Consider the following 18,206-nt stretch of genomic DNA (forward strand, 5'->3'; position numbering starts at 1 on the left):
CTGACACCATCACGTCCCTACCTGATGAATTTTATTGCATTTTATTATTTTTTAAGATTTTATTTATTTATTTGACAGAGAGAGATACAGTGAGAGGGGGAACACAAGCAGGGAGAGTGGGAGAGGGAGAAGCAGGGAGCCCGACTCGGGGTTCGATCCCAGGACCCAGGGATCATGACCTCATCTGAAGGCAGATGCTTAACTAACTGAGCCACCCAGGCATCCTCCTTGAATTTTAAAATTAAAACAAGTATTTCTGGTCCCTCGGTGGAATGATCACAATATACACAGCATTATAGAATAAGAACTAATTTTCTGCTTTTAGCTTTCAATATAGTTTAGCAAAAAAACGTTGTAGCATAAGAGCTGTTTTGTAATTTTGAAAGATTGCTTGAAAACTTTCAGTGGAAGAGCAGTCAGGTTAATGGCGTGACCACTTGATGAAAGAGAATAAATGTCTTTTCTCAGAATGATGTCAACGACAAACAGTCGGCTGTGAAAATGAAGATGTTTGGGAAGCTTACCCGAGACATATTTGAGTGGCACCCTGACAAGCTTCTGTGTAAGAGGTTTAACGTCCCTGACCCTTATCCAGAGTAAGTGAGGAAATCTGCCCTTACATTAGTATTCACTCTCCCGTATTAAAGCTCTCTTTCCCTCTCACCAACTCAGGTAAATTCCCCTTTTCTAGAGGAATTTACTTGTAAATGCTTAGAGTTGCAAATTTTGTAGATTTAACTACTGTTGGTTTGTTACTAAAAAAATAAGCAAATATCGAGGAAGCAAACTTTATTCTATACTGAAGACACAAAACTCAGGTATGTCTAATTTGCTGCCTTTTTAATGATGCACATAGAGTTTACATTTAAAAGGTTACTTATGCTAATTCTTTTTTTTTTTTAAAGATTTTTATTTATTTATTTGACAGACAGAGATCACAAGTAGGCAGAGAGGCAGGCAGAGAGAGAGGAGGAAGCGGCTCCCTGCTGAGCAGAGAGCCCAATGTGGGACTCGATCCCAAGACCCTGGGATCATGACCTGAGCTGAAGGCAGAGGCTTTAACCCACTGAGCCACGCAGGCGTCCCACTTATGCTAATTCTTTTTTTTTTTTTTTTAAGATTTTATTTATTTATTTGAGAGAGATTTATTGAGAGAGATCACAAGCAGGCAGAGAGGCAGGCAGAGAGAGAGAGGAGGAAGCAGGCTCCCTGCTGAGCAGAGAGCTCCATGCGGGGCTCCATCCGAGGACTCGGAGTTCATGACCTGAGCCGAAGGCAGAGGCTTTAACCCACTGAGCCACCCAGGTGCCCCCAGTCAATGAAATTCTTATACTGCTTTGAGAAGCAAAATAACCTTCAGGGATCTCTTAGCAGGTAGAAGAGCTAGTGGTGAAAAACGTGAGATGTTATTTCATAACATGAGTTATTACTAAATTTATGTATGTATGTTTTCTCTTCAACCCACAGTTCAACTTTGGTTGGCTTACCAAGAGTAAAACGTGACAAATACTCAGTTTTCAACTTTCTGACGCTCCCAGAGACAGCATCCTCGCCTACAACTCAAGCATCGAGTGAAAAAGTACCAAAACACCAAGGCCCCGACAGTGAGTGGGGCTTCCTTGGGTCCATGTGCTGACCATGTTCTCAACCCCTATCCCATTGGGAAAACAGAAGTAAAGTCTTAAGGGTACACATAGTGCAAGCTGTCTTTCAAGAGACTTGTTCATGTGAATACATTAGCTCAGGTTGTAGGAGTTCAGATATCTACTGTTTGAGGTCGGGGCACTGCCTCAGCATCTGCCACCTTCCCAACACCTACAGGTTTGCTGATGTTCTTAGATAAAGCCATCATGGAGAGCTTTCCTTTTGCTTGCTAATTCTTTTTTTTTTTTTTTTAAGATTTCATCTATTCACCTGACAGAGATCACAAATAGGCAGAGAGGCAGACAGAGAGAGAGGAGGAAGCAGGCTCCCTGCTGAGCAGAGAGCCCGATGCGGGACTCAATCCCAGGATTCTGAGATCATGACCTGAGCCAAAGGCAGAGGCTTGAACCCACTGAGCCACCCAGGCACCCTTTGCTTGCTAATTCTGATATTACATCTGTATCCTACCTTTCAGAATCAAGAAAACCATCCAGATGGGATACATCTAAACAAGAAAAGAAAGAAGATTCCATTAGTGAATTTTTAAGTTTGGCTAGATCAAAAGTTGGTCCGCCTAAACAAGAGTCCAGTCCGTTAGTAATCAAAGAGGAAGAACGTGTGACGGAATCACTCTCAGATAAGGTATGGGGGAGGTCCCAGTTTCTCTTTCCAGGCTGATTGTGGTATTTGTCCTTCTCTGTGATGGTGCTTTGTCATCCTTGGATAACAGGGGTCTGCAAACTTTCTGTGAAGGGCCAGATATTAAATATTTTAGGCTTTGTGGACCATATCGTGTCTATCACAATCACTCCACTCTGCTGTTGAATGTGAAAGAAATCATAGGAAATGTGAAAAAGATTGCGTTCACCTATGTTCCAATAAAACTTTATTTACAAAGCTGATAGTGGGTTGGATTTGACCCATAGGCTGTAATCGCCAGCACCTGCTCTACATTACAGTAGTTTCAATCATATCTTTGATCATGAGGAAAGATTATAAACTTCTCTGCCAAGAATGGTTTTCACTCAGCATCAACCACTGAAATAAAATTCAATATATTTTCTTTTGTGGTGAATATAAAGGAAATATCCATTGGGCTTTTTTTTTTAATTACTGCTTTAATAGTTACAAGTTGAATTTAACAAAAAGTTTCATTTCTAATAGCCTCATTTAAAATTATTATTTTATTTTTTAAATGAACATGCATTAAAAAGTATAGTTCAGTGAGATTTTATAAACATACGGATTTATAGAGGGGCGCCTGGGTAGCTCATTCAGCCAAGCGTCTGCCTTTGGCTCAGGTCATGATCCTGGGGGCTGAGATCAAGGCCACATTGGACTCCCTGCTCAGTGGGGAGCCCGCTTTTCCCTCTCTCTGCTTGTCGTTTCACTGCTTGTGTGTTCTCTCTTTTTCTCTTTGTCAAATAAGTAATCTTTTTTTTTTTTTTAAGATTTTATTTATTTATTTGACAGAGAGGTCACAAGTAGGTAGAGAGGCAGGCAGAGAGAGAGGGGGAAGCAGGCTTCCCACTGAGCAGAGAGCCTGATGTGGGGCTCAATCCCAGGACCCTGAGATCAGGACTTGAGCCGAAGGCAGAGGCTTAACCCCCTGAGCCACCCAGGTGCCCCTCAAATAAATAATCTTTAAAAAAACTGTGGGGGCGCCTGGGTGGCTCAGTGGGTTAAGCCGCTGCCTTCGGCTCAGGTCATGATCTCAGGGTCCTGGGATCGAGTCCCGCATCGGGCTCTCTGCTCAGCAGGGAGCCTGCTTCCTCCTCTCTCTCTGCCTGCCTCTCTGCCTACTTGTGATTTCTCTCTGTCAAATAAATAAATAAAATCTTAAAAAAAAAAAAAAAACCATTTAAAAAAACTGTGGAACCATCACCACAATCAGGAAGCAAAGTGGTACTATGACCCCAAAAAACTCCCTCCTGTCATACCCCTCTCTGCAAACGCCTACCAATCACCGATCTCTTCTCTGTCTCTCTAGTATTGTTCTTTCCAAAATATTATTTAAATGGAATCAGACAATATACATATATAACCTTTTGAGACTGGGTTCTTCCACTCAATATCAATATCTTTGAGATTCATCAGTAGTATAATATCAATAGTTGGTTCCTTTTTATTGCTACTCTGTTGTGTGGGTGAGCCACAGTTTTTGGTCGTTCACCCTTTAAGGACGTAGGGTTGTTTCCAGCTTTTGGCTCTCGTAAGTAAAGCTGCTTTCGGCATTCATGTGCAGAGTTTTGTGTGACTATAAGTTTCCATTTCTTTAGGTTAATTACCCAGTAGTGGGATTGCTGGGTAATGTATACATGTAGATTTCACTTTATAAGAAACTGCCAAAAAAAAAAAAGAAAAAAGAAAGAAAGAAACTGCCAAACTTTATACCAAAGTTCTTGCTTTGTGTATTTGAAACTCTCCCGTTAGGTGCATACACATTTAGTATTATTTTATCTTTTTGCTGAATTAAATCTTTTATCATTTTGTAATATTAGTCTTTATTTTTGGCAATTTCCAGGATGTATTTTTTCATCTTTTTACTTTTAGCCTATTTATTTCATTGTGTTTAAAGTGGGTTTTTGGTAAAGAGTATGTCATTGTCCATGTGTCCTTTTTTAATAATACATTTAGATAATCTGTATGTTTTACTTTGTGTGGTTTAGCCATTGGCATTTAATGTAATTTGTTGTTATATTTGGATTTGGGTCTACAGTTTTGTTTCCTGTCTGTTCCCACTCTTTTTTGTTGCTCTCTTTCTCCTTTCTTACCTTCTTTTATATTACTTGAATAATTATTAGTGTACTGTTTTAATTCATTTATTACATTTTTAGATTTTTTAAAAAATTTATTTATTTATTTAGTTGACAGAGATCACAAGTAGGCAGAGAGGCAGGCAGAGGTGGAGGGGGAAGCAGGCTTCCCACTGAGCAGAGAGCCCAATGCCGGGCTCGATCCCAGGACCCTGAGATCATGACCTGAGCCGAAGGCAGAGGCTTAACCCACTGAGCCACCCAGGCGCCCCTAGATCTATTTTTTAACAATTGTTCTACAATATTCATGCCTACTTTTTCACAGTTTACTTAGAGTCGGTATTGTACCATCCTAAGAGGAGTGTGGAATCTTTACGTCTAGGTCCCTTTACTCTCCTAGCTTTTTATGATGTTGCCTTATGTATTACATGCAAACACACTGAAAACCTTAGGAGAGTTTTCTAATTTTTGCTTTCAGTTGTTATACATGTTTAAAGAACTGATGAGCTGATAATCCTTTTTATTTATTTATTTTTTAAAAGATTTTATTTATTTGACAGAGGGAGAGAGAGAAAGGGAGAGCGGGAACACAAGCAGGGGGAGTGGGAGAGGGAGAAGCAGGCTTCTTGCTGAGCAAAGCCCAATATGGGGCTAGATTCCACGACCTTGCTGAGCCAAAGACAGCTGCTTAATGACTCAGCCACCCAGGCACCCCTGATAATCAGTGTTACTTAACTTGGATATTTATTATGACTGTTGCTCTTCTTCCTGAAGAGCCAGCTTTCTCTCCTACCATTTCCTCTGTCTGAGGAACTCCCATGTATTTAGCTTTTATTTTTTTAATTTAATTTAAAATTTTTTAAAAGATTCTATTTATTCACTTGACAGAGATCACAAGTAGGCAGAGAGGCAGGCAGATAGAGTGAGAGGTGGAAGCAGGCTCCCTGCTGAGCAGAGAGCCCGACATAGGGCTTGATCCCAGGACCCTGGGATCATGACTTGAGCCGAAGGCAGAGGCTTTAACCCACTGAGCCACCCAGGTGCCCCTTGACTGTTATTTTTTAAATGGCATAAAACCTTACTAAGGGATTCTGGCCCTGTGCTGTGGTGGTTAGGTGAGAAAGCCTTCTAGATTTTCCCAGAAATCATGTTGAGATAGTCTTTAGATAAGTTTGCCTGAAAAAAGTCTTGGTTCTTGCTTTTTCACTTATTAGCCAGATGACCTTAGGAATCTGGCTTCCATTCTCTGGGTTATTTAATTTCTTTCTTCGAAAACTCTTTCTGAGTTGGTGTAGCATAAAGGGCCAGAACTGTCTGTGAACACGGGTATATGCCAGCTGGCGTTCAGTTCCAGCCTGCTCACTTGACGCTCACATCTGCCAGAAAGACCGCAGATTCCTGGCTTTCCTGGGGAATTGTTGCTGTCAGTCCCTGGGCTTTCCTGTCAGCCTCTTTCTCCTGACTTCTTATATAATTTTGAACAATTTTAAAGCAGTCTCAGAAGTTTAAACATAATTTAGGTACTTTCGTCCCCAAACCATGAGCATAGGTTGCCAACCAGGTGCCAGGCTCTGCTGTGTTTCCTTCAAGACAGGGCGTTCCCTATAAAACCACAGTACCTCGTCCATCAGGGTCTGGAATCGGTGCCCATGTATTCCTGCTGTGTCTAATCCTTGGACCCATTCATGTTCCACCACCTGTCCTAATAATGTCCTTTATGGCAGAAAATGCAGCTTGGGGTCACTTGTAGCATTTAGTGTCACTGTCACACTCCTTTAGTCTCGTTCCGCCTGGTACGGTTCCTCAGTCTTGCAGGAACTTGAGGCTTAAAAGATGCCAGGCCCGAATTCTGTAGAGTGTCCTCAGTTTGGGCCTCTCTGATGTTTCCTAGGGATTGGATTCAGGTTCTGCCCTTTAGCGGGGACTACCTCAGAGGGGCCAAGGCTGGGCTCGCACTGCCTCCATTCAGGTGGTGTGTGGCGTCAACTTGTCCCGTTGCTGGGGCTCGCTTTGGTCACTTGAGTAAGGTGGTGTCTACCAGTCTTCTCCATGGCAAAGTTAATTAATTTCCCCCCTCTGTACTTAGGAAGTACTTTTATTCATTCATTCCTTCCTAATTTTTACTAACTTATTCTAATGACCATCAAGGAGCATTGAAATATATACATACCCTGTTCCTCATCAAACGGCGGGCCCATGGTTTCCTGTTTTATTTAAGGGCTAACTCAGTACCCTCCTTACTTATTTCAGTGCTCAGATGGTCTTAGTTTGGCTGACTGGAGCTCCTTTAGGTTGGCTTCTGTGTGTTTTTGGGATGTCCCTCTTACTCCGTGAGTTTGTCTTTGCTGTCTGGGCACAGTGATGTCTGGGCTCATCTTTGTGTTGTTTCTCAATTCCAGCTCTGGAATCAGTCCTTTCTCCAAGGTACCCTGGTTATTTTTAGTGGGGATTGGTATGCTTCTCTTCTTTAATTTTTTTTCTGGGAAGAGAGTTTACTCTAAGACTCCAAACATCACTGTCTGGTACCAGTTTTCCTCCTGCGGGTATTTGTAACTCTGCTCCAGAAACTGGAGGTGACAAGGTACGGGGAGTGACCCCACTGAGAGTGAAGAGACCCAGGTGAGAGAGTCCAGACCCACTGCCCCAGCACGCATTTGCACTATGAGTGTGTCCTTGTGTCAACCCTTGTCTGGCCTGGGTTCTTGAGGGGGCACAGTGGAAGGACTGGAGTGGATTCTGAGACCCGGGGCTCTCTGTCTGGTCGCTTCTATTGGCACTTAGCACATTGGATTACCCCATGCCTGTCTGGGGAGAAGCTGTTGGTGGGGAGGGGTCGTGTCTTCTTTATGCCTTTGCTCCTTGTTGATTTAATTGAGTTTGTCCCAAGTCACCGCTTGTGTCTCTGGCAAATCTGATTGTCCACAGCTGGGCTTCTTGTAGGATTGGCCACGTGTGATCACAGAGGGAAGTTCTATGTCCATGGTAGCCACATGCTCCCAGTGCCCTTCCAGTTTTCTCACCAGCATTTTTTCTGAGTAGACGGCCTTCATGAACCTCTCATCTTGGGCCTCTGAAGGCTTGATTGACTCTTGTATGCAGGCCAGAGGCACTGTGCTAGTCCGCCCTGCATTTTTGTGGGTCCTTTGCCTCTCTGATGCATGACTGATGTCGAGGAAAGTCTTCAGCTGCTCCTACCGGTCGGCTTGTTCTATAGTGGCTGCATCAGAAACATCACAAAAATAAATGTCACATGAGCAGTCATCATTTAGTTAGGCAGAGCGTGGGTATAGAACCCACGTACCTGAACATAAACGTGTGTGTGTCTGTCTGACTGTGTTTCTATCCGTCCAGAAGGTCTGGCTCCCCTCACCTTTACTTCATTCCTGACTCTTATTTCATTGTTAATACAGAATATCAGCAAAGGTGTGGATTCACAGACTGAAGGAGAAGGGAGCCGCCCATCCATGGACTTATTTAAGGCCATCTTTGCCAGCTCGTCTGATGAGAAGTCCTCATCCTCTGATGATGAGCAGGACAACAGCGAGGATGATCAGGCAGGTCCTGGGGATGGCGACTTCAAAAGCTCCCACGAGACTGACTCGGTGGAAACCTCATCTGCGGCACGCGGTGCGTGGATACTTCAGCTTTGGGGATCGAAATAAGCAAATGATGTCTCTAGAGAAGCTGCCTCTTTGTTTGGTGTAGAGTTCTTTTTTTGTTTTATTAATTTAAATTCAATTAGCCAACATATAGTACATCATTAGTCTCAGAGGTAGCGTTCAATAATTTATCAGTTGGGTAAAATACCCAGTGCTCATCACATCACATTATTGTGCAGTTATAACCCAGGATAATTAGCAAACAATGGTGTTTTAATCTTTCACATTTTTAAAAAAAGATTTTATTTATTTATTTGACAGAGAGAGAGATCACCAAGTAGGCAGAGACAGGCAGAGGGGGTGGGGGAAGCAGGCTCCCCGATGAGCAGAGAGCCCGATGTGGGGCTCGATCCCAGGACCCTGGGATCATGACCTGAGCTGAAGGCAGAGGCTTAACCCACTGAGCCACCCAGGTGCCCCAAATCTTTCACATTTTTAATGGTGGCATTAGATACAAATTTCTGGTGTATTTTTAGGGTAGCTGTGTTTGATAATATTGATTTTCCTATTTACCCTAGTTGAGAAGAATTTAAAACTAGAAAATTTTTGTTTAAGAAATAGATTATTATTATTATTTTTTTTTTACCTGTTTGATGATGAGATACTAGGATTATGGGCAACATTTGGGTCTGAGGTATACAAGGGCTCTTCTCTGTGCCAGGAGTTTTGGCACAGAAAAGGAGACCATTTGGTGCTTGCAAGTGTGAGAGACTTTCCAGATGCTTGGGTGGGTGAACAAAATTTCCCGTCTCAGCCTTTGGGTGGTCTGCTTGCCTGTCAGTCTGTGGTGGACTTGGGTGTAATTTTTTTAGTGCCTTTAACCAAAAAGTTACGGAGAGGTATTAAATACTGTTTATTCTTATGTGATTTGCAAACACCTGTTTCACATTTCTGTGGGGGAAAAAGCCACCCAGCAGTTTTTATTTCAAAGTGATTTATGCTTAAATTGTAAAAGCTTAAAAATATATAAACAGAGAAAGCTTAAGTCCCTTGGAATCCTACTTCCCCGAGATAAACATTGTTAATACTTTGATGTGTATTTTTCTGTACTTTTGTGTTTTTCTTTCCACTATCTATCTGAAAACAGTTCTCAAAAAAAAAAAGAGATTGTTACTATGAATATGGTAATTTATTTGTATTCAGCTTTTCCCCTCTTTGATAATTTATTTTGAATGAAGTTAAACTTTCTGAGCTGGGACACAGTCTTAGATCCCTGTTTGTAAGTTTTTGTTATCCTCATACGATTTCTTTCCTTGAGGCCGTCTTTTAACCCTTCAGGTCTCAGTGAGGTGGTCCTGAGCATGTGCTGTGCAGACCCCTGTGTTTCAGCCGCTGGTGCACTTGGTGCACTGACTTCCCAGCTCAGATGTCCATGAGGTTGGCGGTCAGGTTTGCATGCTCACAGCTGTATCCTCAGGGCCTGGCGTGAGCTAGTTAAGCAAAGTGGTGAAAAAAAGCACACATTATCTGGTGGCAACAGGTATTAATTGAAGAATCAAACACATTAGTATTAGTATAATAGTATTTACTGTTAATATAAATAGACAAAATTAATACCCTGGTGTTTTCCAGCTAGCGAGCCGGCACCCCAGCAGCCCACACCTTCCTTCCCAATACAAAAGCTGCAGATAGATGAAAGAGAAGCCTTCGGCCCACGGCTGCCTCCCGTCTTCTGCCCCAGTGAGTTGAGAGCTCCTTGGTTCACCCGTTTGCGTCGGCACCTGTGTCTCTCCTGACATGCGACAACTCTAACCATGTTATTATCACCTCTACCCATCCAATCCAACACAAGGTTAACCATGCACATACAGTTGACCTTTGAGCAAGGCGGGATTTAGGGGCGCCAACACCACGCACAGCCGGCAGTCTGCCATATAACTTTTGACTCCCCCTAAAACTTAACTACTGATAGCCTACTGTGGACCAGAAGCCTTACCAATCACACACACGATTGGTTAACACTTCTTATGTATTTCATATGTATTATATCCTGTATTCTTACAGAAAAGTAAGCTAGAGAAAAGAAAACGTTAAGAAAATCATAAGGAGAGAAAATACCTGTGTAGTACTGGGCTTATCGAAAATAATCCACACATATGTTTCTGGTTTCTTTGTTCTCAGCCACATTTTGAATCTCATCGCTTCCCCCAAGTGCCTAAATGATAGCTTTTGCTTTATAGCCTCAGAAACCTTTCAGGTTTTTTTCTTTCTAACACCTAGATAAGTACAGTAGCGACCTGAGTGTCTCAGATGTCACTTCGAGAAATAAAAACAGTAAAAATCTAGGACACAAAGATAGGTGAGGAATTTCAGGGAGAAGGGTTTTCAGAGGCTTTTTTTTTTAGTTTGGCTAATGTAGCAAATACAGTAAAAGTAATTCTGTCAGAAGTAAACCCCGCCCATCCTCCTCCCCCAGGATCAGTCAGCAACGTCTTGAATCGACATCTCGTTAAAGTATTTAGACTGGCTTATCCTCTCCTTGAAGGCCAGCTTAGCAAACATCTGATGACCCATCCCAGGAATATAGATGATATATTTCTGTTATTTACTTTATAGTTTCCTATAGCACCCACATATAAATACTGATTTATGAAGCTAGCCTTCAAAGAGGTGATTAAAAAAAAATGTGAGGTTTTGAACAGCTGCAGTGAATGTATTTCTGATATGCTTTAGTTGTTCAGATCTTCAGCTTAAAATAAGTGCTTTGACATCTAAAGCTGTTACTTATGCCCATTTCCGGACCATCCTTGAGAGCCTTGTAACAGTTAATAACTTGATTTTGTTTATGGGTTATCAAGGGGAAATGGTTTTTAAAAATGAGCATTAAAAAAAGAGGTTGGGGAGGTCATTTTTTTTTAATTATTTAAAAGATTTTATTTATTTATTCGCCAGACAAAGATCACAAGTAGGCAGAGAGGCAGGCAGAGAGAGAGAGGAAGGGAAGCAGACTCCCCGCCGAGCAGAGAGCCCGATGCGGGGCTCCATCCAAGGACCCTGAGATCATGACCGAAGCCGAAGGCAGAGGCTTTAACCCACTGAGCCACCCAGGCGCCTGGGAGGTCAGATTTTAAAATACCTGACCAAATGATGGGACTGGAGAGTTACAGGCACTTGTTATCTGGGTTTGGAAAATATCCATACTTCTGAAACCCCTTTCCTTTAGGTGGAAAAAGCTGATTTAATGATCTACACTGTTTCCACAGTTGTTAATTTCTGCTGATTTGGTTCCCTGGAAATTAATGCCCTATGAAAACATTTTGTTCAGCATTTGGGGGTGGAGAATTGAGGCCTATGCCACTTGATTGGTCATTTTTAAAAAACAGATTTTGTTTATTTGACAGAAATCACAAGTAGGCAGAGAAGCAGGCAGAAAGGTGGTGGTCGGGGCGGGCAGTGGGGGAAGCAGGCTTCCCGCTGAGCAGAGAGCCCGATGTGGGGCTCGATCCCAGGACCCTGAGATCATGACCTGAGCCGAAGGTAGAGGCTCTAACCACTGAGCCACCCAGGTGCCCCGATTGGTCATTTTTGATGACTACATACATCTTTTGATGCTTGTTTTCTAGTGTTCAAGCTTATAAGACAAATTCATATATAATGTGCTTTCATAAGGGAGGATGATGTGAGAGGAGCTGACATTTATGTGCCTAATTCTAGGCTCTGGGTTTCATGGGCCCTGTTCCGTCCGACCCTCTGTTGAGAGAGCAGGGATTCTTACCGTCTCTATTCATAGCTGGGGATACTGAGGCTTGGAGAAGTTGACCAATGAACGGAAGGTCACAGAGCTGCGGCTGGCAACCTCGCGCTGAGGTTCAGACTCTGGTGTGTCTCTGAGCTTGCCCAAGGATGCTAAATATATTGAAAGGCTTGTGCAGTGTGGTCCATCTGACTCACCCAGCAGATAAGGCTGTGGCCAGGGACTGGTCGGACACCGGTAGAGTACTGAGGTTTCTGGCGGTTTCTAAATATAGAGCCACCAGGTAGACATGCTAATCCGTTTGTTTATCAGTGAGGTGGGGCAGGAGTTCCACCTTCATGTTAAACATTTACCTAGGTCACCTTCCCAGTTCAGTAAGTCAGTCTTCATTTCCCCCAGCAGATCATGGGTATGTTACATTTGCGTTTCAGATGTCCGTCAGACGCTTGAGGCACCTCAAAAAGAGAAACATAAAAAGAACAAAGAAAAACACAAGACCAAGAAAGAGCACAGACGGAGGAAAGAGAAGGTGAGTACCTTCTGGGGGTCCTGGGACTGGATGTAGGCTCTGATGTGCCTGCTTCTGTCCTGCAGACAAGCTCCGCCCTGCCCTCCCATCTGGCCTGCATATCTCCTGGCCAGATGGGGGCAGGCAGGCCTCTGCACACCTTGGCAGAAAGGTAATGCTTCGACTTTCAAGAGCTTTGTTTTTCTTTTAGAGTATTTTAATTATTCAGTTGCACTCAGAACAGTTTATTGTGAACCTTGTGAAAAAGACATTTGAATACTTTAGAGTAAGGGTTGAATATTAATAGAATAGCATTAATTAGTCATTCATTCAATATTAAATGAGGATATTATTTGGAACATTTTTTCTCCACGACTTTGTCATCATTACAAACAGAGATTTGGGTCCATAGCTTGCTATTTGAGGTAAGGGGAACTTGAAGGAGGGGTGTGCTATCCTCTGACACCTCTGCCCCTGTGATCCGTGTGTTTCAGTGATGGCACAGGCTTTTAATTCGGTTAATGTGAGTGTTGGGTCCCAGAGTGCTCTGGGCAGTGGTGGAATGGAGGACAAACAGCTCCATGATTGGCTACCCGACAGAAAGCATTCCTGAGCATGGAAGATGATGGAAGATCTTTTGTAGTGACAGGAAAAAACAAAACAAAACAAAACAAAACTGGTGCTGTCGGGTTTAAAACCAAAGTCATTTGTTTCTTACCAGTGTATCTGCACTTCTCTGACCTTATACTGGTTTCTTCTTTGTGCTTTTCCACCATGCTTGTTGTTCTGATATGTAGTTGATCACAGATGCCTACAGACATGGACCAGTGAGGTCATGGGAAGGTGGCAGGGTCACCTGGGATAAGATGGCGGCTAAGTGGCAAGATAGTGTGCTGCCCGCATCTGCCTGGTTCTGCTGTGTCTGCACCAGAGGACCAGTTATGAATGTGTGCGAGCCCTGGAGACTGCGCACAGCCCTGTGTCCCGAGCTGTCCCATAGGAGGCTCACTCCTGATGAGGTGTTCTGTCTTGGCTCTTGAATGACTCCAGCAACCAAATGCCTCCTTAGCCTGTCCGTAGGAACTGGGTGAGAAACACCCATGTGTCCTCCCACACCTATCCCTGCCTCGCTGTTCTTTTTCAGAAAAAGAAGCACCGGAAGCACAAACACAAAGGCAAGCAAAAGAATAAAAAGTCAGAGAAGAGTAGTAGTTCTGAGAGTACGGACAGCACCGACAGCCAGAGCGATGAGGAGGGGCCTACAGACCTGTCACCGCAGGAGCTGCTGAGAAGGTAGGCATTGCGGGACGGCGGTCTTCAGAAACCTTCTGGAGGCTTATTGGAATCTTGATGTATTACTACTGTGAAAATTCAGACCTTACAGATAAAGCTTCAAGTGGTTCTTGGGCAGTTCTTCAAACCTCTCTCTCCAGAAGCCTCTGCCATCAGCTTCCTGTGTATTTCAAGACTTTTTTGTTCAGTGTTTCACACATACACACACACTCACACACACACCATACATACACATATGTTTTGTTGCTGCGCATTTTTAAAATAAGTAATACAATTTTATCTAGTGTAAATCAACCAGGTATGAACATGCGGAACAAAGAAATACTGCCAGATTACTTCCGGAAGTGACGGAATCCACTTCACTTTGTTATTACATCAGTTACAAACAGTTCAGAAATGTCTGCCAGCACGATGGATGAAGAATGGCATCTGACTTCTAATTTGTGTTTCTGGGGGTAGTACTGGGGTTGAGTGGCTGGAAGACAGCCTTTGCCCATATGCTGTCTTGTGAGTAACTTGCTCACATTGTTCACACAGTGTTGTGTTTTCTTTTTTTTTTTTTTTTTAGAGATTTTATTTATTTATTCGACAGAGAGAGATTACAAGTAGGCAGAGAGGCAGGCAGAGAAAGAGAGGAGGAAGCAGGCTCCCCGCCGAGCAGAGAGCCCGATATGGGACTCAATCCCAGGACCCTGAGATCATGACCTGAGCCGAAGGCAGCGGCTTAACCCACTGAGCCACCCAGGCGCCCCAGTGTTGTGTTTTCTGTTACATTGTTTGTTTTACTTGTGTCAGTCAAGTAAGGTACTATTTTACTGACTTTTAGGAATTAAGAAAGAATAATTCCGGGTATGAACCACCTGTGTTTTAGTGTTACCTATCATGTGGATTTTAACTGTCTTTGTTGTACAGAAGCTCTTATTTTTGGTGCCCTCAGTTTTACTGATGTTTGTGGTGGTGGTGGTGGTGGTGGTGGTGGGGTTATGTTTCATATTTTTGTCTCCTAAAGGCCGCCCCTAACCCAAGATGTTATATATGTATGTAAGCTAGTCTCCGGCTTTTATAGTTTTGTTTTTGTTTAATCTGTTTGGATTTTTTTTTTTTTTTTTTTGGTGACCAGAGTAAAGTAGGCATCTAGGTTCCCTTTCCCCAAATAGATGGCTAGTTGTATTAGTCAGGAGAGTGAACTAGCACCAATGAGGAAGAATTCCGGCATCCCAGTGGCACAGTAGAGGGTAAGGAAAACCAGGGGGGTGCCCAGGGGGGCTCAAGAGCACATGACTCTTGATCTCAGGGTTGTATGTTTGAACTCACTGGGAGCTGCACTGGGTGTAGAGAGAGTACTTAAAATAAAAATTAATTAAAGAAAAGATATTAATAATTAATAAAAGAAAACCAAGAAAGGTACTCCGGACCCCAGCTTGTTCTGCTTCAGTGCACAGCGCTCCTAGGAGGGAATGGGTGGAGGGTGGTGCGGGGGGGGTGGTTGTGGTTCTGCCTGGATGTCGTAGCCTTCACTGCCGCACGGCCTGGCCACCATGGGGCTGGGCAGGAGCAGTCCAGCCTCGGGCTCCGGGTGAAGGGGGAGAGGCACGGGTGAGCCCTGGCCATGTCAGCGCTGCACGCTGAACCAGCTCATTCAAGGAGGAGTATCTTGGTCAGGTACTCAGTCCCTGTGCAGGCCTGCTCCATTCCCTTCATTTTTTCTTTTTTAGACTTTATTGACTTATTCGAGAAAGAGAACGAGAGAGAGCATGAACAGGGGAGGAGCAGAGGGAGAGGGAGAAGCAGACTTCCTGATGTGCAAGGAGCCCAACATAGGGCTCGATCCCAAGACTGTGGGATCATGACCTGAGGCGAAGGCAGATGCTTAACCGGCTGAGCCACCTGAGAGCTGCTCTTCCCTGGTTTCTTAGCCATTTGATACTGTTCTGTCTGTCTACCCTGTTTTAATTACTCTGACCTTGTAAGCATATCTTCTGTCTGGAAATACAAGTGCCACCCCTTTATTCTCTTCCATTTACTTCTTCAGAATGGATGATACGGTCTCATGACTCAAAAGTACAAAGGAGAAGAGCGTTTCAGTTTCATCCCAAGCCTCCTACAGTGGCTCTGCCCGCTCCTGTCTCCCTGTCGTCCTGCACACCAGCATTTGGCGGGGGAGGGGGGTGCAGGGGAGGAGCACACCCTGGGCATGGCCCATTTCATCTGCATGCACCCCTGTGAGGCAGACACCTGGGGTCCCCTTGTCTCTTAGGTGGGACAGCCAGGCCCAGAGAGGCTAGGTCACGTGGTCAGGCTCATGGAACCTCACCAACACTGGAGGGTCTCACCCTTAAGCATCTGGGGCCATCTGATGAGTTGTTCCTGCGGGGGAAGCCTGTCAGTGCCCTTCTGGAGGGTGTGGTGGGAGGGCCGGAGCAGGGGCTTGCTGTGGGCACTGTGCGGCAGGGGGAAAACTGGGCACACAGCTGTGAACTGATTGGATATAAAACTTACCGTCAAGAGATCCAGAGCCATGGAACAGTGTATACAGGCGGTGCTGTTGATGGTCAAATGTCTTCAGGCCTTTGGCTTTCCCTATGTGCACGTATATGTATGTCCTTGCACAGGAAGAGGGCTGGAGGGTTCCTACACCCCTGAGAGCACCTCTCTCCAAGGGAGGGAGGGTCAGAGCGTGACCTCATCTGAACCTTGTTGCTACAGGGATGGTCCCCACCACTCCTCAACCCTGAGCCTCCTAGATTCTCCTCCGGGAGCCTGGAGGGCCCCCTGTCCTTTGTGTCTCACTCCCCTCTGTGCGTTGCCTGTCTGCACCCATCTTCTAGAAGGGGTGGCGGGATGCTCACAACCACAGGGGTCTCGTCTTCATTCCCAGCACCTGGCATGGAGTGTCACTCTCGGGAAGGGCCCTGGTGCTTTTCTTCTGGGACCATGAAGTTTGGTTCGGAGAGGAGGCGCAGTCTGCTGTCTCCACCCCTATTCCCCAAGACACCGGCCTATTTTCTGTCTCTGTCAGTTTGTCTTGCCCAGTCTAGAACTTCATAGACCTAGAATCCGACGGTTCAGTAAATGCTGTAGTGCACACACATACATATATGCGCACAGACCTTATGCTTCAGCTGCATGCATTCTCGTCACACGATCAAGGGACACCCCAGCAGCCCATGGCCACTTGTGTCTCCTCCCACTTAGCCTGCCTACCCCCATTCCCACAGCTAGCCCTTCTACTGGCCTCTGCCGCCACTGATTACCCTAGCGCTTGGACTTAACCTAAAGGAACCGTGGAGTCGGATTCTTGCATGGGCTTGTGGGAGTCCCTCACGTGATTCCAGCAGCGGCGGCTGGCTCGTCCTCATCCTCGTTGCCGCGGGGTGTGCCTTTATGGGACCACAGACTATTCTTCTCTTCTGTTGTTGGGGACATCTGGTTTTTTATTCTGGGGCTGTCAAGGAAGGATCTAGAGCCAGTGTGGCCCAGCCCTACTCGATGAATGCCATGATGTGTCCAAAGCCGAGATTGAAGACTGTCAGCTCGGGAAACAGACATGCCCCCCCCCCCAGTTCCTTCTCAGAGCTCCTACATGAGATAGGTGAAACCAGGATCACAACTTGCTTTTATCAACAGGTCCTCATACAAGGTGTGGGGTGTGAGTGTCCCCGTGTGTTCTGAGGGCAACAGAGAAATGATGCTTCCATGGCCTGTGGCCCTCCTCTGTGGTCTCTGGGTACCCGTGTGCCACCAGGACTCGGGGAGGTCTGGCATGCCTGGCCCCCACTGAGCTGTCTGGTTTTCAGTTCTTCCCTAATTGTCCTTTCTCCTTTATTTCTTTTTCCAGGCTGAAAAGTCTTCCACTAAGGAAGCAGTAACTGGATTCTGCTATGGCCTGTCCCAGTACCAGATCTCCTCTGTGATGGGAACCCATTGATTGCTTGCTTAATACATTGTACAGATTGTATTTATATGTAAATTCATGCTGTAAAATAATTTTTAAGACCTTGACATTTCAAAGGCTGCCTTGAAAGGTTGCAGAAATTGATTTCTATTTTTAACTTTAGTTAGTGTCAGAGGAAATAATTCAGACTGTACAGTTTAATTAAAATGGAATTTTTCTATTTTCTTCTTGATTTTTTTATTTCCTGAAACTTTTAAAAAGAAGTGAGAAATGAGGGGTTCTCTGTGGTTTTGTTCATGAAGAAAGCCGAGTCCAGATAAGGACAGTTGGACTTAATTAAGGGCTTGTGGGAGAAAGGAGGTGGTTGTTTCCCTGCTTCTCCAGCACGGGGCTCCTGCCTCTCGTGGTGGGTGGTGGTGGCCAGGAGCCCAGTGGGTGGCCCAGCACCAGCATCAATCCTAGCGGGTGGCCTCAGCCTTTCCGGATAGATGTCACCAAAGTGTCCCAGACAGTCTCCAAGAGCAAGAGCCAGGGAGTGCGCACCCACACCCTGGGTCCCACAATCTCCAGGTCCTTGCTCTGCAGCCCTGGGTCCCTGGTTAGGTGCTATCTCATCGGCACTGATGACCTTTGAGAAAAGTGCAGCGGTTCAAAGTGACATTATAGAAAGAGCAGAACAATTTCCAAAGTAGAAAGAAGGAGAAAACCGCTTCTACTTCTACTACCCAAAGGTGATAACCCTTAGTATTTGGGAATA

General features: G+C 44.7%; 1 protein-coding gene across 1 annotated transcript in view; it reads left to right on the top strand.

Annotated features, from left to right (window-relative positions):
• Nucleotides 1-17,674, top strand: part of GPATCH1 (G-patch domain containing 1) — a 43,623-nt gene extending 25,949 nt beyond the window's left edge. The window contains exons 13-20 of the mRNA XM_044256266.1: nt 469-596; nt 1,468-1,604; nt 2,120-2,286; nt 7,811-8,027; nt 9,632-9,739; nt 12,185-12,282; nt 13,406-13,554; nt 17,393-17,674. Of these exons, the coding sequence (XP_044112201.1) occupies nt 469-596; nt 1,468-1,604; nt 2,120-2,286; nt 7,811-8,027; nt 9,632-9,739; nt 12,185-12,282; nt 13,406-13,554; nt 17,393-17,423 (1,035 nt within the window). The 3' untranslated portion in view covers nt 17,424-17,674. The remainder of the gene's footprint in view (nt 1-468; nt 597-1,467; nt 1,605-2,119; nt 2,287-7,810; nt 8,028-9,631; nt 9,740-12,184; nt 12,283-13,405; nt 13,555-17,392) is intronic.
• The last annotated feature ends 532 nt before the right edge of the window (nt 17,675-18,206 follow it).

Source organism: Neovison vison, chromosome 7 (assembly GCF_020171115.1).
Source record: "Neovison vison isolate M4711 chromosome 7, ASM_NN_V1, whole genome shotgun sequence".
In the NCBI taxonomy this organism is placed as follows: Eukaryota; Metazoa; Chordata; class Mammalia; order Carnivora; family Mustelidae; genus Neogale; species Neogale vison.